Raw genomic sequence first — 27,867 nt, 5'->3', positions numbered from 1 at the left:
CCCGCCGAGCAGCGGAGAGGCCGGGCCGGGCTTGGGACAGGGCTACCTCCGCGTTGCCCCGAAGGAGCCTCGGCGGCCGCCGCTGCTTCTCCCCCCACCCCAACATCTCCTTCACTCATGAAGCGGCGGGGGGCAGCGGCGTGCGGGGATGTCTGCATGTGCCAGACCATCCTCCCGGCCCACTCCGACCACCGCGGGGAGCTGAGCGCTGGGCAGCTCCTCAAGTGGATGGATGCGACCGCCTGCCTGGCAGGTAAAGGGGAGCAGGAGGGAAGAGGCGGTCCCGGTGCCATTTACCCCGGGGACCGCGCTGAGCTTATCCCCCTTACCCTCCTTTCCCTCCTTCTCCCCCCCGCCCCGTCCCCTCAGAAATGCTCTGTGGGGACAGTGTCTCCTTGCCCGAGAGCCGCCATCCCGATGTTCGCAGATGAGAGGCGAGGAGAAGGCGAATTTTTGCCCCTGATGGCTTGCGGGGAAGTTTCATCCCGGGGGAAGTGCGTAAGGATGGGAGAGGGTATCAAGGAAGCTTGTGGGGGTGTAGAGGGGTGTGAGATCTCGGGGGAGAGTGAGGAAAGGGGAGAGGGGGACGGCTTCCTAGAGGAGAGTTGGAAATGAAAGCAGCGGAGTGAGGACGGGGATGGGGAAAAGAGAAATAACCAGAAGAAAGAAAAGTATTGAATTAAGAACACTGGCGCATGGGCGAATTAAAAACAAAACTATACAAAACAAAAACTAACCACAAACCCAACCAGCATGCAGAGTCCTCTGTGTCTGGTGTAGCTGTGCTTCAAAAAGTATTTTTTTTTTTCAAAAATCTCCCCGGCTGACTTAGGGAGGCAAAAGCGGCATCTCGAGCACCAAAGAAAACCTCTTCTGCCAGTGAACTCCCTTTCCAAGCTCGGCTGCATGCATGAGCAGTCCATTAGCAGTCCATGATGAGCCTTGCAGAGAATAGTGGGTGTGCTGGGATCCTGGAGAGCTTCTCCCACACCATAAATCAGAAAAGTGCCAAGCATGTGGCAGTCTCCCAATATGATCACTTTCATCTCTTCTCCTCTCCTCTCCTCTTTTTTTTCTTCTTTTTTAATGGAGATTTATTCTAGCACGAAGGAGTAATTTGCCCTTCAGTGATTTACCCCATAACAGTGCTTTTTATGCAGAGACTCTGAACTAATCTCAGCCACCCCTGAACTCAAGTCCCTCCTGTCAAGTCGCAGAGCCCCAGCTGCTGTAGCAGCCTGTCCTTGCTCCCTGGACCTTGGTTAAGCTGTGATGATCTTCATCACCTGTGAATCTGCCACCAGAGCTCACTTTCAATCCACCTTTCAGAATTGCTTTTACTTAATTAGGGTAAGGGCAACAGCAGCAATCCATTCCACAGGACTAATCACTTTGCATTTGTGTTGCAGCAGACTCAACTTGCCAGGCAGGGATTTGTTTGGCTTTGCCATTTTTCACCTGCCAGTTGCATGTGCCTGGGCTTTGCAACTTCTTATTTTGTATCCTGCTGCTATAGATGTGAACCCCCTGGCTGGCTGTTTCCTCATTTTGAGGCCCTTTATGACTATATTACCTGTCACAGTGGTGTCTTCAGTGTCTTAGCCATTAGTGACCTCTTCCCTTTTATCACAGTTTGCTGTCTTTCTGGTAGGTGCCTTCATGTGTTTTACCCTCATGTTTTCAAAGGGAACTTCTTGTATAGTCAGTCATCCTCTCTCTGATTCCTCCAAGCTTTCTCTTGTGACGCTAACTGAAAATACTGGTCTGGTTAGGAGTGAAAATGCTTGCTTTTTGGGCAGTGCTATTTTCTAGGTTTCCTGCTTGATTCTCTCTTTTGCCTCTGCCACTCAGGAAACTTTTGGAGATTCCCTGTGTTTATATAGCACTCTTGGTGCTATGGTCAAATAAATAATAAATCACAATAAAAAGATGCCAAGTGTAAAAAGATGACCACTGGGTTACTAAATATTAATAGGAAAGAAGATGTTTACCTTTTCCAGATTAACTTGCGTAATTAATACAAATAAGGTGCATTGCTTTTCATAATCAAGTCCATCCATCATAGGGAGATGAAGAGCACAGTTCAGATTTTGCTAGGAATATTTTACAATAAGTAAACATCTGGAGATGATTTTTCAAATATTGCTTGTACTTGTTTTTCATATAATTCCTGTGGTTTTAGTACAGCAACAAGGACATGAACTTACCTTCTGGCCACTGCTATGACCTGGCTACTAAGCCAAGCAGAACTTTGTCCTGTGTCTGAGAATTCTCAGCTCACAGAAAACTTCTGCACTGGTTTAACATAGCCAGTATTCACAACATCCTGTTTTGAAGGAGGTTGCTGAGTTTTAATGGGGCTTGTTAGTGCTTTGTGACTCTTTCTGTCCAGCAACATGCTTGTTAGGTCTCTTATCAGAATTTCCATTTTAAAAGAAAGCCCTTATGTAAAGCTTTTCAAACTCAGTAGAGTCATTCTCATCATTGCCTAGTCTCCATGCCTCCTGTTGCCTGTGCTTAATGGCAAATATTAACTTTTATCTAACTTCTTTTTTTAAGGGGTCCACTGCACACTTGTTTAGGGTGATCAAAAGAATCAGTGACCTACTCTGCTTCATCTCTGTCTCTCATGCACAAGTATACAGGTGAATAGTGTGCTGCAAATGCCATGTGGTAACTGTGTGTCCATGTGTCTCTTTTGAAGCTGAGAAACATGCTGGTGTGTCTTGTGTGACAGCATCTATGGATGACATACAATTTGAAGAGGCTGCCAGGTACAAAGCCAGCTAACAATTTTTAGCAAAAAACTGAACTTTTTTAGCAAAAAAAAAAAAAGTTTATTTAGCAGAGATAAAAAAAAACCAAAGCAAACAACGCAAAAACTTATTCAGTAAACCGAAGCTTTATAAAATTTGAGATACACAAAATCTGAGTCACACATTTAAGTCTCCAAATTGATCTTTTCTGTCTATGATAGCCTGATCCATGTATAAAACTGGGCAGTTTCACAGGTCAGAAATAAACTGTAGTTATTTTGATTATGCAGCCTTGACGCCAGGTGAGAAACTGATGGCCCAGTCATGTTTGGCATAGTTAAAGTGAATGCTACAGTGAATATATTGCTTATCTCTGTTAAATAAGGAATACATACCTGTAGCAGTATATTAATTTTGTATTGTTGTAAGTGCTCTTTGAGTTTATTTCTAACTGTCTCTTTCATCTCTTTCATCTGTGTTTCTGTGACAAAAAAAATATTTTGTTTTTGCAGTTATCAAATATTGAGTCTACAAGGTAATAGAGGACTTAATTCTTTTTACTGTTTGTCAGGATTTTCTAAGGGGTAAAAGGCACTGTAAGAGGAAATAGCACATTTATTCCTAAACTATATCTTCACAAAAATTTAAATACATTGTTTTGTAACTTTTGTGTGCTTTTATACCTCGCAGTCTGGAAATTCATTGGTGCTAGATGGGATGGGCCTGGTTACACACAGCAATGTACATGCAGTTGTCAAGACTGAACCAAGCAACACTGGCTGTCAGATACCAATTAAAAACTGCTTGCAACATGAGTGTAAAATACTGATCTGCTCCCTGTTCTAACAGCACATTTTTAGTGGCCATTAGGATAAGAACTAGAACAAGTAACACGAAAGTGAACATGGTCATACATGGTCATCTAAAACTCTAACAAAACTTCTTGGTCTGTTTTACAAAATATGTTTTAAAGTGCTTTTCCTGCCTGTAATGGTTCTGGGTTTTTAATTTTGTCCTAAGGAAAAAATCCTCTCTCTGAAAGCTGTAATCAGAGTCCTACAAATGAAGTCAGGGTAATGTTTTTCTTTCAAGCACTGTATTTCAGACTTCAGTAGCTTCAGAGCAATTTTTTCTCTTGTTTCTGAGAGCAGAACAGAGCTTCTAAAATGTAATGAAAATACTTCTTCTTCCAGATTTGTTTCCAAATATGCCTCTAGTTTCCCTTCCACTTCTAGTGCCAATGTTTAATTTTTAACAAGAATTTAGGGTACAAGCCTACTAACAGTGGTTTCAGGATTTTTCATCCTCAGGTCATCCCTAAGATCCTAATTTCCTAAATTTTGTTCTTCTTTTGATCTTGTTGATCATACAAACATCTTGGATAAATAAGAGCTCTTTTACCTCAGCCTAGAAAATGGTAAAAGATGTTTTGTTAGTTACCTGCTATAGGGTTTCATTTACCTAACTCAGGTTACCAAATATTCTGTAAGGACTAACTCTTTTGTGTAGATTTATTTTCAATTGGCATAGAGCAAGATACTTCCACAAATCTGTATATTGCAAAATTCAGTTCTGTGCCATGATAACAAATAAATCCCTCTTCACTCTCTTCTAATATGCAGCAATTCAGTGCTAGTAAGACCACGTGATTACATTTATTTAAATTTTGTTGGTGTTCCGTATGTGAATCATGTTCAGTGCATGCTGATAAATTTCAAAAGCTTTCTGCCTGTTACAAGTGAAACATGTAACCTGCCTGTTACAAGTTCCATGATGTTATCTATTTAAATGCCCAATCTGATCAGCTCTTTTGTCATAAATAAATTGATTTCTCTGAAGTCAGAACACATGATACAATGTAAAACATTTCATTTTAAAATGGCTCCCAAAAGTATGGGAAAAGACATATCCCTATCACAGCATCTAGCCATCCCAGTTCTGACATCTTTCTTTTCTGACATGGCCACTGTCAGAAAAAAAATTAGAGAGGAGAGAAAAGTTGAGGCCAGGAGAGACATATACTGGGTGGTAATATATCTGACTTTATTCATCATGAGTGCTCTTTTATAGTGCAGAGTAAATATGGCATCACAATAAGGTGGATTGTTTTAAAAGCAAGATACAATAAATCAAGACCATGGTCTTCCTAGCTACAGATGTTGCTTATAGCACTTTCCCACAATAGAACATAGTGGGAAAAGCCAGGAATTGGTAGAATACATAATCCCTGTTCAGAGTAGGTGTCCTCCAAATTCCTTGCTATCTTTTCTGGCAGTGAGCCTTGCCTCATCTTCATTTCTCTGGCAGCAGGCCTTGCCTTGCTGCTATCTCTGGTCGGCCTTTGTATCGTGGGATCCTGCTTGTTCACTAGCTCTCAGGTCTCTCAAATTATCAAGGCAGCTGCTTGTACCAGAGGACTACACTTTCCTACAGTGAAATGTGAGTCCAGCTGCTTAGACTGGTTGGAGCACCAGGGAATCATAGAATCATAGAATTGGCTGGGTTGGAAGGGACCTCAGAGATCATCAAGTCCAACCCTTGATCCACTACCGCTGCAGTTACCATACCATGGCACTGAGTGCCACATCCAGTCTCTTTTTAGATATCTCCAGGGATGGAGAATCCACTACTTCCCTGGGCAGCCCATTCCAATGTTTGATCACTCTCTCCGTAAAGAAATTCTTTCTAATATCCAACCTAAACCTCCCCTTGCACAACTTAAGACCATGCCCTCTTGTCTTGCTGAGAGTTGCCTGGGAAAAGAGCCCAACCCCCCCCCGGCTCCAACCTCCTTTCAGGGAGTTGTAGAGAGTGATGAGGTCTCCTCTGAGCCTCCTCTTCTTCAGGCTGAACACCCCCAGCTCCCTCAGCCTCTCCTCATAGGATCTGTGTTTGAGTCCCTTCACCAGCCTGGTTGCCCTCCTTTGGACCTGCTCCAGGACCTCAATATCCTTCCTAAACTGAGGGGCCCAGAACTGGACACAGTACTAGAGGTGTGAAAGGTGACAGTCAGTCAGGGATTCTGATGTCTGTGAAGTCCAAACCCTCCTTTGTGGTGGGACTGGTGCGTCCAGCACTGTTCTGTGGTTCTCACTGTGCATTTTCCACAAAGGTGGGCAAGGCCACATATAGCTCTCTCAACCTCTCTTATTCTGTGTTCACAGACATGTCACTGGCAAAGGTCTTTGTACAGAGGAATATCATCCTGCCAGTAAGCCTCAGGCAGAGACCTCTGCAGTGTCTGCTGGGGCCTCATGGACAATCAGTCCAGCATTATGAAGTTCTTGACAGGGACCATGATGTCCTCTGCAAGCATCTGGAAAGAGGCTGAATTCTCTCTCTTTGACTGAAAGCCTCACACTCATTGTTCAGTCACAGAGGTCATGTAGTGACTGTATTCTGTCTTTCTCTCTTTGTACTCATCACTTCTACTCTCTGTTGCTGAAATCTTCTTGGAAGTTTTATGGCAGATACAGAATCTTCAGAGGTAAATGACTGAGTTCTGTCTCTAAGCTTTCTAAAGCCTTTTTACAAGACTATAAGGTTAACTTCATAGCTCAAATATAACTATTATGTTACTGTTCTGAACACATTCTCCTTTTTGTACATAAGCTGGTCATTCCCTGTGCATAAACCTGTGCAGTTTAAACTGTAATGTCAATGACTGTGCTTTTTCCTTGCAGTGGATGATGGAAGATCTTATGAATACATTCTTCAGAAGCTAATGAGGGCTGTATATATGCAGATGGTCTTACTTCTGTCCTCTAACCATTTTTCTCCCCTGTCTACTCAAAGGCTTCCACTGGTGAACAAGGAAGTTTCTGTGCAGTTAGTTGTTCCTGTCTGGTACTTTAAAGGAGCAGGTTTCCTATTCCCTGCTCTGGTGTTTGTTAGCAATTTGATTGAAGTTCTGGCATCGAGAGAAGCAATTTAATAAAACTCTTACCTTTAAATGCCAAAATGCTATTCATTTAATTAGGAAGAAATGATAAATATGCATTTTTATAAACTAGGGTCTTACCTGTGCCAAGTTCTTAGCTGTAAATGCCTATTTCATAGGTACTCAAGTTGTCTGGGTTATGTTTTGCAGTCTGAGATGTAGCTAGCTGAACTTTGTGGGACTGATCTCTAGCATTTTAAGTCAGCCTAAATTCTCCTAAGGGAGTGGCCTGATGCCCAGTTATTTTGGCTGCAGTTCTGCATATCATGTGCAGAACTTTCAGTGCTCTGCTTACTAAGACAACTTTAGAGGAAACTGTCTTCTTGGCGTTGAGCTCAATGATCTTCAGTGGTACCTTCCAACCCCTGACATTCTGTGATTCTGTAATTCTTTCAAACCCTTTCAGTATTGTCTTTTCTTAGGATATTAGATGTTTGAAAACAGGGGTTATTCTTCCTATTGATACACAACAAGTACTTTAGAAATTCCAGAAAGAAATAAATATTATTTTCATGTGAATTTGATTCTGTGTAGGTAAAAAGATAGTATTTTTTTTAGGTATTCTATATAGATAAATTGGAAACAATGAGTTATTCAGAGGTATGTTATTAGGACAGAAGGGACATGCTACATCACTCGTCTTGGCCAAAACTTGGAAAGTGAGCTCTTTCTCCAACCTTCAAAGATGACAAAGAGCACATTTTGTTCTGGGATTTTTTCCTCATGTGCATGTCTCTGCATCCTAAAGAATCCACAGACTGTATATTTTGTGTGGCTTTGCAGTTAGATGTATGTGGTAATTTGTTGTAACAGCAAAATGCATCTTTGAACAAAAGCAGAATCTAGGTCAAAATTTCTTGGGGGACATTGGGCCTGGAGCACACTTGACTGGCAGACATCAGCAAGGAGACAGAATTTTAGTGCTGAACTTACACAGGATTCTGAGTGACTAAAATTGTTATTGAGCATGAAGGAAGTAACACTGCTAAACCTTTTCTCAGTGCTTTTTCAGTGTAGTTTGGAAGGCACAGACTTGTTGAGATTTTCTTCACTGCTGTTAGGGATAACTAACAACCTCTTATTAAGCTTCATTATCACATACTATCAGATGTTATTCTTAACAGGGTTGGACAAATTATTACCATCAAAGCAAAGGTGAACAGAGCATTCAAAACCAGCATGGAGGTAAGAGGTTGTCGTTCTTATTTTTAATGATATTTAAAGAATAGAAGAGAGGTGGGAGGGGTAGGGGAATGCAACATGAGTCCAGTCTTACTGGTTTCAAAAGGAGCTTTGTGCAGATACCTAAACAATAACACAGCCTCATGGTTTCATAATAACTATTGTAATTGCATGTTTCCTCTAAAATAATCCATGTCAAAATAGAAACTGTACCCTGAAGACTTAAGACTTTTGGCAGGTGTAATGGACAAAATGGGATAGGTCTCCAAAGCAATTGACCTCCAAGCAGTCTTTGGATCAGAGGTAGCATCCACTGAAAATACTTGTAAGTATTTTCAAAACTTCTGATTAAAAAATATTTATCTCAGGTGTATGCATGTTCTTACCCTTCATTTTGTAAGAAGCATGCAGTGCATTGCCCAATTGCTTACTTGAAATCAGAACTTAATCTTAAGAGTTCTCTGCACAGTGCACAAGTCCAATTCTCATTTATATTAATGGAAGTGCTGTATCTCACAGAGACTGTATTCCAAAAAGTTCTAAAAATTAGGAGAAAATCAGAAGCATCAATGCATGTCAGGCCTGTCTCACAGGACCCAATACAGGGTTTCACCCAAAGTGTTTCATTGTGTTTTATAGATCAATGCAGATGTTCTTGCTTTTGCAGATCCTAGAAAGATTCATCTTGGCACACAAATAAATGGAAAGGGTTAATCATAAAATTAAATCTAAGTGTCTTTCCTACTTTTTAGTTGACCCTACAAGTGATGCTAAATGTGCATACACAGGTGTTTTACTAGACAGCTTTTCAGATCTCAGTGAATATTGTGCTGTTCTGTATTCAGAGATGTATCAATGATGGCAGAGTGGGGTTTTTTACATATTTTTCTTTTAAGTTTAAAAGACTGGACATGGTCAGTTTGATAAGCACTGCACCATTTTGTCTCAACTCAGCTGGCAATGATATAAATACTTTTTTTTATCTCCTTCCTCTACTACCTCTTTCCTTGTAGGTTGGCATCAAGGTTACAGTACAGGACGTTTTGACTGATGTTGAAAAAGTTGTGAGTGAGGCATATGCAACATACGTAGCCAAACCAGCTGGTGCTGGAAAGGTATTCTTTTTGTTTTGTTCTGTGCTTGAAGGGACTGGGACTGAGTTTCTGTGAGGTCACCCAACTTTTCTTGTTGTGAAACGTGGGAAAATGTTCATACCTGTGTATTCTGATCAGTTACAGGAAAAAGGGATGAAGTCCAGACTATGTGGAGATGGATTTCTTTTTCCCCACATTTCTCTTTTTTTTCCGTTTGCCTTGCACATTTGCTAACCATAGAACTGGTGTCTTTGTAAGGGCTGCAATATTGACAGAGGAAAGCACTGGAAGAGAGATCCATGTGAATCTCCTTGTTCTCCCTAGTTTGCAGAATCTGATGTATACACACCTTGAACCCTGCAAGGGTGCTGGGGTTGGGGCTTCTTTATTCCTCACTCCCCCTTTTGAGGAGGTTGTTCAGACATCATTATTCAGACAGCAGACATTAATTTTAAGCTAGCTTCCAATCTAAATTAGTTCTTTGCCATTTATGCTAATTAGTTTTCATGCCAGTGTTGATTTTCTCCCTAGTGCTTGGCTGCCTGGAGGTATTTAGAAATCAGTCACAATTTTGTTTGGCTTTCAAGTTGTTATGCCAAGCAGGCACAGTTTTTTTAAAGTTTTCATATGAGAAAGGCCAAATATCCTCAGATCCTCATAGTAAGCACCATTCTCCTTTCTTGAATATAAGTGACTAGAATCATATATATGGCTTTCCTGTCTCATTTAATGTGTTATGACAGTGCACCTGCATTTTAACCCCCACTGCATATTGGCAGAGAGCAGTCATCCCATGAGCAATTAATGTATCCAGTAATTTCTTCTTTCTCTTCTGCAATGAAATATTAGTTTGCAGAATAAATAGATAGCAACAGTTCTACCAAAACTAAAGCTCAGCTTGTCTCTGCAAAGTTAATGGATAAATTGATAAACCTGAAAGCACTAAAATAGTGTAAAGTAAGGATTGTTTATTATTGGTTTGATATATCAATGTCATCGACCCATTCACCTTTTGCTCAGATGAACCAGGGAGATTAATGCAGGATTAAATTGGTGATAACTAATCAAGATTAGGTTTAAGACAGGAATGCTCCAAGCAGAGTTTGGATTTGAAAACAGGTTCTTTAATTCCTGCAAGACTTTATTTTGTCTTAACATGGAACCTGAACTGAAGTCAGTTTTCCAAACAAATAGTGCTAAGGTTGTTCAGAGAGCAATATTATGCATTCACCATTGTAATCTTTTATCTGGTCCATCTGGAAAAAGCTAGGAAGGTCTGAAGGAGGGCCAGAGGAGAGGCAAGGAAGCCACAAGAGTGTTTGAGTGGAGACTGAAAAACTAAGAAGCATTACTGACATCTCTGCAGGACACAAAATGTTGAATTTGCCTGTGGTTTCTGATACTAGACCTTGTAGACAAATCACAGAAGTGACTGTTCAGTCCACCTCTATGGTATTTATATAAATGTAGTAATATTCTCAAGGCAGTAGAGGTTTGGGTTCGGTTAGTCAATGAGCTGGCATACCTTAGAATTTGTACTTCAAGTAGAAGGAAGGATGCTCTTGGCAAGAGAAGTCTGTGTGTCTGGGTATAAGTATCAGTTTGGACATAAATGTGTAGAGTGTGAAGCTGCACCAAGTGCTGAGTTTTCGTATGTTTCTCCTCCACCTGAGAAAATCAGGCGTTCTTTGAAAATAGGTCTTAAGGCAGATGGAACAGGCAATGTATGGAGTTACAGAGTAGTTTGTCAAATAGGCTGCTTGTGTAGGGGCTGGGAGTAGGCTCTGGGATACACTTTACCATAAATTTCACAGCTGATGAATGTGACTGGATTATTTTTCTGATACAAAAATTCAAAACTCAAGCCTTCATATTAAGATCTTTTTATCTTTTTATATTTTTTTCTCATTTCCTTTTGGAGAGTTCTGTTAAACTGTATGTGCTCTCGTGGATATTTAGTTTAAAGGCTAAAAGCAATTTAGTGTTGAATTTTAACAATTTATTCTAAAAGAATAATGCAGAATCTCTTGAACTTTAACTCTGAGCTTGTTTGCATTAATAGAACTTGTCGTCTTGGACAGCTGATGGGAAAAGGCTATGGAAGTGGTGATGCCATTTTAAGTTCAAAGTGCACTTTTTAATGATTATGGCATTCAGAGCCTTTTTTTTTTTTTTTTCTCCTTCATTTGCATAGATTGAATTAGAACCTGTAGTACTTCTGTCTAAGGAAGACCACCTGGAGCATACTCTGGCTATTGAGAGACGAAGAATCCGACTGGGCTATGAACAGGTCTTTAAAAACCTAATGCAGGAGAGTAATAATGAAGGTGATTATTATGGGCATCATAAAAGATGGAGCAAATGAGCTATGGGCAGCTGGAAGGGAGGAAGAAAGCAGATAAACCACCTGAGTAGAGCTCCTTGAGGTTGTAAGACAATACAGAAAAGTGTTTGCTGAGATTTGTGAGGGTGTGTGAGACAGTTATTCTAATAAAGTGGTCTTACTTTGTCTCTCAGAAATTCCAGAATTAAAAATGCAGGATTGAAGGCCAAGTATGCATTAAGTAGATGTGACATGTATATCTTCATATAGGTTGCATGTGGAAGGTTTATCATTTCATAGAGTTTTGCAATATGGTAGTAAAGTCCCGTGACTCTAGTTACAATGTAGATAGAAAAATAAAATTCACTAAGGCTTATGGTTATGTCTTTGCAAGAAAGCACTAAAAACTATGTTTATGTCATGAGATCATTCCCAAGAAGCAGCAGAAACTTCATGACGGGGAGGTCAAAACACATAGAATAAAATTTAAACTCAATTAAAAAAAATCAAGCCAAGAAATAGATTCATCTTTATTTCTGATGGTAATCTCTCTTCTTAAAGCCAGTTATGCTCAGAAGTTGCTGTATTCCTTTGCAATAAAAATTATTCACAACAGTTAAAAAATATGCTGGTGCTAGGAAAATCTGAGCCGTAATTCCATGTATAAACAACAGACTTCACCTGGTTTCACTGAGGAAAGATGAAACCTGTTGTAAATATAAATTCTAGTCTTAACAGTTTGATAAAACTGTGTAGCTACAAGCAAACAAGTTATTTGTCTTCATGGTAACTGTCTCACAGGAGACAGCTTAATACCCTGACAGAAAATCAAGGTTTCCACTACCTTGACTGGAAACTTTGTTGAAGGATCTTACCATTGTTAGCACAAATTCACCTCCTTAAGGAGACAGAACAAGCAAAATAGGGGGAAAAGAGAAGAAGGTATTGCCTGTAAAGGCTTACAGATACCAAAATAAGTATAGAGAACATCCAGAAAGTGAAGTTTGTTTTCTGAGCGGATCTTATGCAACAGCCTAAGAAGGTCCAAAGTGCAAGTTAGTCAAATGTATTAACACATTTATATAATCATAAAGTTAGTTAATCATGGCACAAAGTCAAAAGTACAATTCAGGTCCAGTAGCTTCTAGCACAGATAGGCACTTTTAAAATGACTGATACAATCTCATGCCTAAATCTGTTCTTGATAAATACAGCTAAAAAGCAGTGGAATGAGGATGTTTGCCTAAACATTTTAAAGGGGAATCAAATGCTTGGATAATGAAATGTGGTTACTGATGCATATCTGTATGTGTGTTCTGTATTGTCTCTGAAAAATCACAAGGTTTGTTACAGAAATCATGTTTTACTCCAAACTGGGCTGAACACATTTGCACAAGTGTCATCATGCATGGTGGTCAGAGTCTATGAAAAGTATTTGAATAAGTGATAAAGTGCTCCAACAACCTCTGCTGGAGGTCATGCACAGCAACCATGAATAATCACAAGCACATGCTGAGGCTGCTGGCTGCCTGCATTCACAGCTAGCCAACTTTCAGAGTAACTGCTTCTGACACAGCATCTTTGAAGGATATGATATAGTGAGGGCTGGGAAGGGTCACTGTGCTGTGATAGACTGCAGTGTGCACCATCTCCCAGCTATTATGTCTCTTGGAATAACAGAGGAAATCTTCAACCTCTTGATTCCCTTGCAGAGAACAGGGGTCTTATATGTCTTAGGTTTTTTTCTTCTTCTGTCTGAAGCAAATTGCATTCTTCAGTAGCTTCAGTAACTGGGGTTATTTTTTTCTTTTTGGCTTTCAGAGATGAAATAATTCATTAATACATTGCTGCTGTATTTCAGATATGTTTGAAGTACAAGATGCAGTTTCAACAGACCTTACTCATGTACAGAGTATTGAGCTTGTCCAGCCTCCTCACGCAAACCATCATGGAAACACTTTTGGTGGCCAGATCATGGCTTGGATGGAGACAGTGGCAAGTATTTCAGCAAGGTACTTTCCTACATATAGTTTTAAATGGATGTGGATTTAATACGAAGAGTTTCATGGGGATTTATTATATGAAGAATACACACCTGTCTGACTTCTCTTCTTCATCTGATTGCAGGAAGCCTTTGAACTATTTATGTGGCACAGTTCCCACAGCATGCAACACCACTGTGGGAGTCAAATATTTTTCTCCTTCTGTTTCACATGCAATCCCTAAGGCGAAAGAGGCTACCTTACCCTCCTGAGAATCACTGGAGAAAGTCATCATTGGACACAGGAGTAAAAACTTGGCCTCCTTGTGGTTGGTCAGGTCTTTTAAAACATGGTTAAGTCAAGATAAAACCAATACTGACCCTGAATCAATTAATACCCAAAAATGAACAGTTTTTTAAGTGTTAACTGGCAGATTCTTATGACAGTAGAAACAGTAAGTCAGAGAAGAAGAATCAAAAGAAACAGGTCTGTTCTGTTGGTGCACACAGAATGGATCCATAGCATTCAGCAAGTCACTTAATCTTTCAGTCTTTCTGATTCCCATATCCTATGGGTCGTAATATTTTTAGCAGTTTAAATGGTTCTGATATCTTCAGGTTAGAAGTGTGAAGAGTTTTTGTGACTCTCCTTAGTATTACTTGTCAGTACAGCCTGGACAGCTAATCATTTAATTTCTCTTCCACTGAAACTGTTTTTCTTTCTCCTTGTTCTTGGATGCTGTACAAAGCTCCTTTGTAAGCAACACTTGAGTTTCAGTTTGTATTCTGCTTGCCTATCAAGTGACCTAATTCACTGCAGGGATGTTAGATATGTTTTTGCTTTTTAACTTTTAATAATTAAGTGACTTCCCCATTCATTATTCATATAGTTTTGATTTGTAGCCAGTAGTTGTACTGATAACAACAGATTTTCTGTAGTGGTTGGATAAACAGCATTATTTTAGTAACATTAGAATGCACTGACTGTACCCCAGTGTGTAATTTCATTGGCTTCAAAGGGATTGTTTCAGATTTTCACTCTAATATGGCCCAAAATATTTACCTGTTTCCATTCAATAAGCTTTACCTAATGAGAGTCAAATTTAGGTTTAAAAAGAGAAGGAAGACATCAGCAAACCAAGTGCTGAAAAAATGGTTTTTGAATTAATGAATGCCAAACATGATTTGTCATGTTGAAAGTATCAGGCATAATATCTAGTGACAAAGGTTTGTTAAAAACAGAGATTTTGTAGTTCATGCTTAAGAAAGAGCTAGTCTCACTACAAACGTTTTGTGAGGCCACTCACAATTAGACCTCACCTTTGAATATGCCAATTGCTCTGGGCACAAGCTCTAATGAGGGAACAGAAGTGATAGGTTAGCCCTTAACAAATAAAGTTATAAGGGTGTTCCAAGGGTTACTTGCCCTCCTTCTCCCTTTTCCTCTTGCCCCCAGTTTTTTGACTGAACTATAAATTAAAAATATTGCTTATAACTATTACTGATAGCAATAAAGCCATTTGAATATTAATAATATTAGTTTCAACTGGATTGCTACTTTATTATTTCTTCCAGTTGCAGTAAAGGCATGTAGGCATAGTTTTCCAGGAAAAACTGAATATTTAGAACAAATTTCTTTGTTCCATTCTCATTTTCAATAATACTGTGTTTTCATCTTTTTGGTGAACATTGTTAAGTAAGATCACCATTTCACATTTTTAATCAGAAGAGCAAATTATTCTTAATGAAATTACACAGTCATTTGAATGTATTAGTCTATTAAATAGATGTACCAGTCAATTAATTAGCTACAGATAATTGTGTGCATTTAACATGTACTGGTACATTAGTTTGCAGAGTGCAATTGAGTTAAAAGCTAGCTGTACCTAGCTGTATTTTCAAGTTTTAAAACTGCACAGTGGAAAATCTATTCTCAGATATGCACGTGGGATTTGTACTGACGAGCTATGCACACGTGCATTGAGGACAGAGCATGTTTCTTTCAAAGACTAGAGATAAATTACATTATTGTGTATAGTTTCCTGTTCATGAGAAGCAAAGAATTGTTGGATTTCCCTGTAGTAGATGACACAGTATTGCAAGCTGTCAGCTGTGTAGCTTGGTTTCACCAGGTGTTGAGCTGCTTGTCCATTGTACTGGTCCAAAGAGCAGCTTTGTTGGGATGCTCATGGAAAGGGTACTCACCTGGCACAGATACTGTTCCTTTCTGCACCAGCAAAGTTTTACAAGAGTGGCTACAGCCCATTTCACAAACAGTTGAAAGTGATCCAGTAGAACAACCCAGCTGAACATCTCTTCCTTTAAATGAGCACAGTACAGGATCAGAGCTGAAATTAGGGAAGACAGGTGAGTGGACATACTATGCAACTGGAAGGATAAAGGGAAAAGAATTACTAAGATTTGTGTATTTGTCATACCCTAGTGTGTGGTCAGCTTTTGAAATTTAGCTTTGTGGTTTTGAACTGGTAAGTGATCAGTGCAACATTTTTTTCTCCCTTTTAATGTGCAAAGATGAGTTTCACAGGTTGGCTCCAGTAGAGAGCTGCACATAATTTAGTAAAACAAACCAAATAAAAATAAGAAACCAAACAAACCAACCAAAACCAATTATGCATTTGGCACTTATATAAGGGTTTTTTTTTATTCTTTGTAAAAACACTAGCAGAAAACATTTGACAAGCAAAAAAATACAAATATTAAAAGGGCAGATAGACCAGCATTGCTTGACTGAACACTTTCTGGCTTTCAACCTTTCTGCTCAGGTTTCTTCTGTTTGTTTAAAGGCTTTATGATCTGGCATTTTTACATACCAAGCAATATCCTATTCCCCATGCAGTCATATAGAGATGAATGAAACCCTGTGAAGTAAGTGGTTACTGTGTAGGTAAGGGATTCGTGGTCTGGCTCCAAAAGAATGTAGTATCAAGCAGTGAGAATTAATTAGATGGTGTTTTTAAAGTGTGTTGAAAATGAAACAGCATGACATAAGTGGTATTATTATGTTTGAAGCTCGAATTATATGCTCTCGGAGCTGCACATGGTAACTGTATTTCTATGGGTTATGGAATAAATTAGTGTAATATTGTGATCTTTTAGGTTGTGTAAACCTTGTTACCCTAATCGCTACCTACTTCACAGAATCACAAAATTGCCATGGAAGGAAAAGACCTTTAAGATCACCACATTGAGCCTCCAGGCATGTTGACTACACCACCTCCCTGGGCAGCCCATTCCAGCTCTTGACTACTCTCCCAGTAAAGAAATTCTTCCTAATATCTAGTCTAAACTTCTCCTCGTGCAATTTCAGGCCATTTCCTCTAGCCCTTCTTCAAACCTATCAAAGGATTCTTTGATTTGACTGTGTGTTTTGCTCTCTGTCTCTCTTGTTTTATTTTTCAGCCGCCTGTGTCGTTCGTATCCTGTCTTAAAATCAGTCAATATGTTTAAATTCTGGGGACCATCTGTTGTGGGTGACCGCCTTGTCTTCAATGCAATTGTGAACAATACATTTCAGAATAGGTAAAGCTCCTCATCTGGTTGTCTTCCTTGGTTTCATCAGCCTTATTTTGTGTTTCTGGTTTCAGGTATCACTAGGATTTGTGTTACTGAATAAATTATTTTTCAACTGGAGCTTTGAGAGATATTTTTATGTCTATATATCTGTTTCTATATCTCTGTATAGCTATGCAGTGTGTATCTCTGTCTATGTATTTATCTATCTATAACTACATATTGCAGGTACCTATATAGCTACATCTATATCTACATCTCTATAATCTGAACTACCTATATGTGTTTTCTTCATTTTTTTACTTTTCTCAGAAGTTTTCAAAAATTTATTCTCTGAGTTTCACCCTTAATTTAAAAATAATTTGTAACCAAATTCCAGTTCTGCAAACTCATATCATAAATACCACTCTGAAACTCAGGGATTTTCAAGGGATGATTTGGTCCCACACCTTTATTTTTTCAGAAGACTTCAACTCTTGCTCCCAGGATCTTCTTGTCTTGTCATGTGTTAACAGATCTGATTACTGTTTATTGCTGATTACAGGAAAAATTCATGCTTTGTTTTGCTTGTTTCTTCCCAGTGTTGGTCTTGGTGTAGAGGTGAGGTGCCGTTTGGAATAAATGGCTACAGCCCATGCTGAATTTTTATCTTTAGTTGAGTCAGTGTAACATGGATTCTGGCACATTGAGCACCTGCTCTTGGCATTTAGTGGAGTGGCTGTTGACCAGTCTTGCAGAGATCCTGCATAATAATAATAATAATAATAATAATAATAATAATAATAATAATAATAATAGTAATAATTCTCTCTTTCTCTTTCCCATGCATGTGCTATGTCCTCTGTAGTTTTAGAGCTGCTGTTGTGTTGCCTCACAGAGAATGAGTCTCCTGTGACCTTTGGCAATGGGGTAGCACCTTTTTGCTAGGCTGTTTCCCCACATACAGGATTGATGCTTTGGGCTAGCAGTCCCTCTGGTGATGCCAGAGGTGTCACACAACTGTGTGGAGCCCTGTCCCAGCAGAAGGACATGTTTGGAGGTTTCAAGGAATGTAGCAAGATAAGCTACAAGAAGGCAGAAGCTACAGCAATTTCTTCTCCAAAAATCACACTATTGCTGGTTTTGTATGGCTTTTTTTATTTGTAGGTGTATTTGGTTCCCAAAAACACTACCAAAACATGAATTACCTTCATATTATGCTTCTGCTGAATGTCAAACCAGTATCATCCTGTTCTCTCTGTTGTCTGTTGTCACAGCATGCTTAGTGATGTTCATATTTTGCTACTTAGCACAACTGCCACTCTTTTTATTTATGCTATTTAGCCAGTGACAGCTTTTATTTATGAAATATGTCTGTCCAGACTGAGTGATTTATTTTGTGTGCTACAGAATGTATTGGAGTCAGGCTTCCTGCACATAGGAGAGGGTACAGCAGCTCTTTTTAGTATGTCTCAGGGCTGCTCCTGCATCGCTTGTAGCAGCTCAATAATTAATTTAAACTTTTATTTCAGTGTGGAGGTTGGTGTCCGTGTTGAGGCTTACAACTGTGAAGAATGGATCAAGAACCAAGCACGGCATATTAACAGTGCATTTCTCATTTTTAACAATGTAAATGAGAAAGGAGAGCTACTCACCTTCCCCAGAATCAAACCTACTACAAAGGTCAGCCCTTATCCTCAGGAGCAGGATACATGAGATGATGCAGTCCAGCTCAGTACACTTCTTCTCTAAATTTGCTGGGAAAGCAAGGGCTAAACAGGGCATTGAAATGCATCTTCTTACAGGATAAGACCTCTAAATGGGATGTTTGCCTTTGTGTGAGATTTGTCATTGTTCACTTCAGCCATACAAAACTGAGAAGTGCAGTGGAGGTTATCATTAGATATTCTGTAATTAGTTGATGGAAAGGGGAAAATAATCTGCTTTTTGCAGATTTTTGCACCTGTATCTGTCTGTCTTGTGCAGTCTCCATTGCCTGTCCACAAAACTCTTCAGCGTTCAGTGAATAAAGTTATTTTTATAAGCCCTTAAAGAAAATGAGAAATGGAATTAATAAAGTTTTTAGGAATCAAATCCCATTACATAGGTAGGCTTTCCAGCTCCTTTGATGTGGAGATCTCAGCGTGTGTTACCCTGAAAGTGGTTCACAAAAGACTCGGAGCAGTCTGAAGGCTGTTGCTGAATTATTTGTTGTAATGCTACCTGTCATTAACCTCACTGCTCCAGTTAAGGTGCTTATGGAGAGTGAGCACAGACAGAAATCCAGCTATGATTTAGTATAAGTTCACTCAGTTAAAAACTTATGGGATGGCAACTGGACAGATAACATGGTCTTTGTACTAGCTGAGGCAGTAACAGGCCCATTACAGGCTGTTCCAAGAGGAAAAACTAACTCTTCCTCTAAAATAAAAAAAAATTTTTTAATGACTTTAAAAAAACCATAGTACCTTAGCTTCAGAAAAACAGGGCTTCCCTTAAGGACCTCCCTAGAGAGCCATCCACGAGCTAAGCATCAAGATAAAAACATGTACACCCATTCTTTCAGAGTAAAGCAAACAAATCTGGGAAAATCAATAAGAAAATAAAGAAGTGTAACCTTTAGTGATCATTTGCCTGAAAGTCACAGCTACTATAGCAGTGCTCTACAAAACAGGGAACAGATGTCTTACAAAATATTACTTAGTCCTTGGTTTAAAAAAGACAGATTGATAATAATCTGGAGATTATTCTTGTTCTGGAAACTATGTGTTAACTTTTAAAAACTGAGAAAAAGAACCTTGTCCAAAGTGGCAAATCCTTCAAGTTAACAAGTGCTATTGACCTCTAATGAAAGTTGGTGTGGTGTGTGCTTTTGGGTCACTTTCATGCTTCAAAAAAAATCCACACTGGCAGAGTAATAATAAGGGAAGGGAGAGACCTGCCACCTTGAAGGGGAGATACCATCCATTTGCACAGTGCTTGCTCAGATCCGTGTGCACTAAGATAGGAATTCTTCCTTGCTTCAGTCATACTTTAGACATCAGATGATGATGAACTGGATCAATACTTTATTTGATGGATGGTACATTTAGAAAGAATAGGATGTGCCTGGTGCCCTGCCCAGCTGCCAAAAAGTGCTATAGCAGGATGCTGCTGTGATGCAACTTTTCCATTGGATTGTTTTTGCTAATTTAAGATCAAAAGTAAATGACTGACTCAGGTTAATCTGGAAAGCCAATGTTAGTAAAGTTATTTATTTGTTAAACATCTCTGGCATTTTGCACCTGTAAGAAATAATTTTTAGTTGTCTTTTTTTTTTTGACTGTCCTAAAATCATCAGTTGTGTCTCTGTCTGGTTTATTTTTTATACAGGATAGCATCAGGCGATACCATGGAGCTATTGCCCGAAGGAGAATTCGACTAGCCAGGTATAGTTAGAGTCAAGGAAAACTTGACTTTGAAAACTTCCTTTTTTAATGTATCCTCTAAAAAAAAATTACTGTGTTAAGTAGTCAAAGTCTCCACAAACAGAACTGTCATGTTGCTTAACTTTCCAAATAATTTTGCAGCTTAGCACTGAAATTATTAGAGATTCTTCTCTTAAAACCACTTCACTTTATAGGTTATTTTGTTTCCCCATCATTCCTGAGAAGAAAAATGAGTTACTGTAAACCTGTCTTGCAACCAAAAATTGATAAAATGCCTATAAACTCTTTAGAAGACATGTTAGCCTATAGAAGTGATTGTTTCTAGCATATATAGATGTATATATGTGTATATATAAGGTGGAAAGAACCAATTCATGTTACTGTTTTTCTTTGTAATATTGTTTTAGAAAATGCATGCTGTCTACTAAGGATGACAAACCTTCTGATCCTTGGGAGACAAGCAACCAGGTAATCTGCAGATAGTGTCCTACTGTCTACTTGCATAAAATGGTAATAAAATGGTGTTTCTACACTTCTGGAATGTATAAACAGTTGTACAAGGTATATCAGTTCCCAAGGCGAAGCTTTTTTGACTAAGTTCTATGGTAGTCACGGAAGAATGGATAAACGTGTAGCAAAATTAAAGTGTTGGGTTATTTTTTTTCCTGAAAAATGAGATTAGATGCTTCACTATTGATTGTAGAGTAAGTTTCACAGAAAACATAAACTCATATAACAAGTGTTGCCTTAACCAGCCAATCTGAAAAGTTTCCATCAGATTTACATTGCAGTTTCCCCAGCTTGTAAAAAGCTGTGTTCTCCTGTGGAGGAATTTGTTTTTTTCCCTTTATCCAGCCATTAGCTTGCACAAAAATTGCTGTGAGTAGACCATTTAGTAAATACTAAAGGTGGGGTAAGGGACGTGGTGATACCAACAGCCATATGAACAGTGAAATAGCTTAAACTTTGTTTCTATGGGAAAAAGAAAAGATATGTTCACTCCTAGGTACTCTGATTCATGTGTTCCTTTCTTGGACATGCTAGGCCATAGGATATGCCTATGTCATGAAATGAAAAGTGATGAACCTGAATTTGGGTGGATTTATAGACACCCTAAATGTTTCAGAGTCAATTTTTTGTGGTTAAATTTTCTTTGCATTTAAGATTCAATGGCTGCCAGAAAATTTACTTGATCTCTTTTCATTACATGAAAAAACATATAACTTTACTTATATTCTATAATTTAATTAAATTTAATTATATAATTATATAATTATGTATATATACTTATATACATTATTTAATTTAATTTAATTATATAATTTAATTTAATTATATAAATATATATACATATAACATTAAGTATGATGCAGGTGATTTGCTCTTAACAGTGGCATCACCACTGCAAAACAGTAAATCTAAATATGCATGTAACGATAAAAATAGTTTACTTAAGATTTATTTAATATTAAATTAAAACCTGTCATTAAAGACTCTAATGCTATATTCTCTTTAGACCATGGTGAAATGAGAACTCCATCCCCTGTAGTCAAGCATAAATAATGGATATAGTTGTACTTCCTCTACTCTGAGTCTACAAGAAGAGGTTAATTTTCCATTAGATTTTAATTACTTATGAGGAAGATGGGCAAAACCATTAATTTGCTGGTCTGAGAGGTTACCTGTATTATCTCTCTGGTGGCCACAGTTTTTCTGCACTGCTGCATAATTGGAGAAGCCCAAGGAGTGTTTTCTTGTTGTTTAATTAGGGTTGTTTTGCCAGCAGCCATGTGAGCACATAATCTAACTACTGGAAGTATTTAATTCAGAAACTACTGGGCTGTGTTTTCTGGAAGGAAAGCACTTAGGGGAAAATACACGTTTGTTTGTCAGTGGTGCATAATGATAGAAAACGAGCATCTAATTTCTGAAATGTTTAGTGAAACGTACCTCTACCCCTTCATTTTCAGAAGTGTATCTTGCGTTTCAGGCATACATGAGTTACAGCAATATAGCTGCACTGACACACCTAGCAGCAAAACAGGGATGGGAAATCACCACTTCACTGGATGATGTAAGTGCATAATTGTGAAATAGCTACATTAGCCACTTTAGTTTTGTTTCACCCTAAGAGGAGGGCAGAGAGCAGCGAGGTTTTACACTGGTAAATAATACATCAGTTTGGCAGGGTTTGGTTTTAGTGTGGCTAGGGTTGAAAACCATAACTCCCATGGTTTCCCTGAAATGTTGGCAGTCTCTGATTGTCCGTAGTGCTGCGCAACCTGAAGGTGCCATAGAGGAATTTTAAGATGGTCTAAATGACTGATGGACAAGGGACTTGGAATCCCAGAAGGGCAGAATTGTCAGCAACTGATCAGTTGGGATTGCTGAGCAACACATGAGAGAGCATAAAAAGACAAACAAGCCCCTGTCTCATTTCTTTGAGGCATTTTCTTTGGTGCATTGTGGGTTTGTGAAAGTGCCTGATGCCAGTGAAACACCAGACTTGCATATCGTCCCTGGGGATCAGTACTGGTCCAGTTTTGTTTAATACCTTCATCAACAACCTGGATGAGGAGATGGAGCATGCCCTTAGCAAGACACCTACGTGGTCCAATAGCTCAGTTTTTTGGAAGCACCTACAGTGTAAAAAGTATTTAGAGACTGTACATACATGGTGTGAGAAATTCATTCATAACCACTTGCAAGCTAATTCATCTCTCCCTAACCAGAACAAATTAAAACTGTGTGGTCACTATGCTATGGGTGTATTTGAATTTACATTGTTCTGTATTTTAATGTAAAAATAATCAAGGCATCATCTGCCTTTCTTCTGTCAGATGCAGTTTCAAGCGTACTCTTGAGACAATATGCTCAGGTTTAAGTGTTAAAATATTTACTACATTCATTCTTTTTTTTCAACATGTTACTCACTTTCTTCAGATAAAAATATGGACTCATGAAGAGGGTGATGTGTTGTCACTCAAAGTTGAAATGCAAGTGAAGATACCGTCACATGTGGCTTTTTCCCTTTTGTCTGACTTCACATTACGCCAAGAATGGGACACACATTTCTTGTAAGACCTTACTTTTCTTTAGGACTGTTCACATCCACTGACAATGAATATTTTAATCTACAAATATTTTGAGATGTAAACACTTTTCTACCTAATTTAGAAGAAATTGCTGTAGGAAGTTTAATTAGCTAAAGAAATATGAATTAGGGTTTTTTACCTTAAAAATAAAATCTAATTTCTCCTGAAATAAAAATATCATTGCTCTGAAGCATCAATACAGCTGGAACAGAGCTTACCATTTTCTAAAATTAACAAAACTCAATGTGCAGACAAATGTGTGTTGAAAAGGTTAATTTGACTAGGTTGGATATAACTTCAGGTGGATAATAATGTGTCCTGGCTGTAAGAAGTAAGGCAAAGCTGTGGACTTGGGCATGTTTGTATTGTTTGGGACACTGGTGCTCACCTTCAACATACAGTCAAAGTGAGAAATGAAGAAACTGGGGTCTTAAAAATGAATGTTTTAAGAAAAATAGTATCTCCTAAGGTGTATCTGAATTGGAATGGGTGTCAGAACTGCTGTAAAGATGTTAAAGAGTTTTTTATTTATTTTATGGGGTGTAGAATAAGGACTAGAGACAATTGAATTGATATGATAGTAATTTGTGAATGTAAGAGAAAAGGTGAATATTCTCTTCAAGGGGTAGATTTTTCAGTGAGTCATTGTGGAATGAAAGAAGTTTATCAGAGGGTTAAAGTGGAAGCTTAGGGATATTTGAAAATTTACAGTCTCTGCAAAATATATGGCTTTTAGCAAACGAAATATGAAGATACATTGTGTTGATTTTCCATATGGACATCCAAGTTCTTCAGTTTATTAGGACTATGATTAAGCCTGATTAACTGGTCAAAATGGAACACCAACTTAGCAGTGCTTACTGTGAGGCAGTAGAACCTGAAATTAAATAAATCACTTACTGCCAGTGTAAAGGAAAAATCTGACTCAGAGATGGTGAACAGCACTTTTGAGACCCTGGTGGTCTCATCTGAATGGAGTAGAACACAATTTTGAATAAAATTTTACAAATGTTTCCTAACTGCCTGTCCTGTGGTGTGTCAGATGGACAATTTTTGGTTATTCAGCAAGTGTTATGGTATGCAAGCTAATGTCATTCCAAACAGAAATCAACAGCACACAAAAGATAAACTCTAGGATGTTGCTCCAGAACTTTGCTGCACTTTTTAACAATTCTGTGGGACAGAGGTATCGAAGGAGGTAATGCAGAAAACCTCACTTTTTTTTTTTATTATGTTCCTCTCTCTTCCTTGCTGCCTGAACATGAAACTCATAGGGTTGATGTTAGGATGATATAGCTTTGTAGTGTTTTTTATAAGGGATTATACTGCATACATCAGGGTCTGCATGCATGCTGTATGTATTTGCAGAACTTGTGAGGTCCTACAGGCTGTGAGTGAAGATGAGAAAATATATTATGTTACATCTCCACCCATGACTGGCCATAAACCCAGAGATTTTGTGATTCTTGTGTCTGAAAGGCAATCCTGTAAGCCAAGGTGAGTACACAATCTCAAGTTTTAATTGTGAGCACTTTGGAACCAGAGTTTTGATTACTGTTGATCTGTGTCTGGGTGTGCTGTTGGGTGACAGGGGTGGTGTTTTATGTTTTAAGAAATTAGATCAGTAGATGATCTAAAAAACAGTATGCTGATACCTGAGTTTGCCCAACCAGATGTTTTGCAATGTGAAGGTGTGCAGAGCATCAGGAATTTGTAGAGTAGTTCCATATTGCTTCTGTGAGAGTGACTCTTGAGTTTTCTCTCATGAGGGAAAACAGACCAGAATTCCAAAGAGGCAGTTGGAAAAAAGACATGTCCCAGAGGGCCTGCCAGCATGATGAAGCACATAACTGTGTGTTTGTCTGTTTCAGTGACTTTGTAATACTAGTTAATATAATTCTGGATATATTAAAGGAAGTTCTTGTCTTTTCTTGAAACCTCGTTGTGACACATTGTATCTATAAATTTTGTTGCTGACTTTTAAAAAAGTTTAAAAAGTTCCCTGATCAGTTTAACATACATTTAATGTACACTGGATGTATATAAACACACATTTAATATTTCCCTAGATTTGTTTTTGTTCTTGCATAGTGAAACATGGATTAGTAGGGCCATTTGGTGTATTTTTTAATTCTTGACTCTCAAGTTCTTATATTGAGTAATTCTTCATGTTAATAGAACATTGTTTCTAAAAGGCAGTATTCTTTACTGTGATTTTTTCCCCCCACATTAGTGGACTGAACCATGTCTACTTTTGTTGGGCCACACCCTAAGTTAAGGGTTGCTCCTAGGCTGTAAATGTGGGTCATGAAAAGCAGGGTAAATAAAGGGGGTTGTTATATGTGGGTGATTTTTCTGTGGATTCCCACAGAAGCCCTCTTGAGGGGAGTCTGTGGTAAAGCCTTAATGAGACTCAGCAAAGCTGAATTTTTTTACCCATATCATTAAACACAGAGGAGCTTGTTTACCTTCACATTGGTATAGCTCTGCATACTGTGTAGTTGTTGACATGTATGTTTTTTAATGATTTCTTCTTGTTGAAGAAATGTTTGACTTTTCTCCTTGCCCTGCAGTGAACCCTACATGGTAGCTGTAAAGTCTGTTACCCTCACATCTATGCCACCCTCTCCAGAATACTGCAGAAGTAAAATCCTTTGTGCTGGATTCAACATCTACAGTGACAGCAACAGTTCCTGTACAGTGAGTAGTTCTGCAGACCTCAGCTGTGGCTCCTTTTCTGTAGTATTACATGGGCATATAATCTCATTTCAGTTGACAGTCTAGAACAGTAACAGTAATACAAAAGAGAAATTAATGTCTCCCCAGGGTTCATTGTGGTTATTAAGACATTCTTTATTCTACAAAGTGGAAACTGTCTTGCCCAGTTTTGGCCAAACTGAATGTTAGGAATGAAATCTGAACTAACCACTGGAGATAGTCAAGCACCTCCAGAGAGCTATTCATTTATTCCTAAAATACACTTCTAGAAGACATACATTAAACTGGTCTCTAGTGGTGCCCATCTCTCTTCATGGGCTACAGAGGAAGTCCAAGGAATTAGTTAGGATTAATTTCTCAACCTTACCTTTCATATGTCAGAAATTGTGCCATCTGAATCCCATCTCTAGACCAATGACAATGTTCCTCTTATGTTATTTTCCATTGCAAGGTTATAAGTTTTTTGTTTAAGAAAATATATTTCCAAAACCATTCAGCACTCAGTGGTCTGGGTTCTTTTTCCAGGCAACAGTTTTTGTTCATAAAGAACACACATTTAACAGGTGACATGTTTCTTTCTGCACTGATGAGTGCATTTGTCTATGTATGCTTGAGAATCTGGCAGTAGTGGGGACACTGAGGTCATTAAACTACTGTAAAAAAGGCATGCTCTTTTTGCTAATTATCACCTTCCGTTTCAGAAGCACTGTTTCTATTCACATCCATAAAAGCTTTCATACTTATCTAGGCTCTGAAAAAAATGGCTATTGCAATCCAAAGGCTTTTTTGTTTCATTTATTTTTGTTTAAACAGGTGTGTTACTTTAATCAAGTGACATCAGGTGTTATGCCTTACTTAGCTGCAAATCTTACTGGCTCATCCAAATCCATTGAACACACTGCTTTGGAATGTATAAAGTTTCTGGAGCTGAAAGGCAGCAACTACTTACAAGTGGATTTCTGAAGAAGCCTCTGAAGATTGTCAAGCAGTACTCAACAAGTACTTTCAACTTGCCAGGTTGAAATTCCTGTATGTGTGCTGATAATTCTCCTCCAGTTTAGTTACTTCAGATCATGTAGCCAATATTGGGCTTCAGACTCAAAGTACCCAGTACAAGCATTTTCAATAAAGTGAAAATTAGGCCTTGGGCTCTAAACTAAATTTTTAATTTTAAAGAGCTTAAGGGACAGATTCTGCTCTTGATTGCTTTAACAAATTTTATACAAGTGGAGGCAGAACTTGGCCCAGTAGCACTGTAGCTGATGAGAGCATTTCACTATTCTAATATTATATTGAAGGTAATGGCATACAGTCAGTTTTAAATCAGTAAATTCTGCCCTGTGTAATTTGCAGAGAAGTGGTGCTAAGAAGCTTATCCAGTGCTCTGATCTGCTTGTCAGGATTCTTGCACACTCATTATGTATAATTGATCACATCCCATATAAGTTAGTGTTTGCTAATGTCACTAGTATCTGTCAATACTTGTAATTTATCTGTGACTTCCAATAAATTATTGTATCTGAGGTTGCAAATCCATTGTAAATTTTATTACATTTCTCTGGAAGGGCTTTGAATGCTCTTCTAGAAATACTGCTTTGTACTGATGATGGGGGCTGTTGGCCTCTTAGAGAAAAAAGTGCCATGACCTCCAGCTGGCAAGTTCTATGCAAGACTGTTCTGGCATTGAGTAAATGCATAGCAGTAAGGCTCTTGGATCCACTCCCTCACAGATGAAAAAGCAGAATGGTTTCAGAGGCTTTACTGTGGTGTGTCTACTTAGTTTTATTATCTTATTTTTGTTCAAAGGAGCTTTGTTCAGAAAAATGACTATGATCATCAG

At 38.5% G+C, this 27,867-nt stretch overlaps 1 protein-coding gene across 1 annotated transcript; it reads left to right on the top strand.

Moving 5' to 3' along the window:
- The first annotated feature begins 117 nt into the window (after positions 1-117).
- ACOT12 (acyl-CoA thioesterase 12) lies at positions 118-26,990 on the top strand. Its single transcript, XM_030467629.1, has 15 exons — positions 118-253; positions 2,705-2,774; positions 7,821-7,881; positions 8,892-8,993; positions 11,167-11,299; positions 13,157-13,307; positions 16,697-16,816; positions 18,319-18,469; positions 20,159-20,214; positions 20,622-20,682; positions 22,205-22,288; positions 23,158-23,291; positions 24,678-24,806; positions 25,883-26,009; positions 26,841-26,990. The coding sequence occupies exons 1-15, from the start codon at positions 118-120 to the stop codon at positions 26,988-26,990; spliced, it is 1,665 nt and encodes a 554-aa protein (XP_030323489.1).
- Positions 26,991-27,867: the final 877 nt, after the last annotated feature.

Source organism: Calypte anna, chromosome Z (assembly GCF_003957555.1).
Source record: "Calypte anna isolate BGI_N300 chromosome Z, bCalAnn1_v1.p, whole genome shotgun sequence".
Taxonomy (NCBI): Eukaryota; Metazoa; Chordata; class Aves; order Apodiformes; family Trochilidae; genus Calypte; species Calypte anna.
Note: the sequence above shows the minus strand (reverse complement) of the source record. Positions and strands in the feature narration are given on the sequence as shown.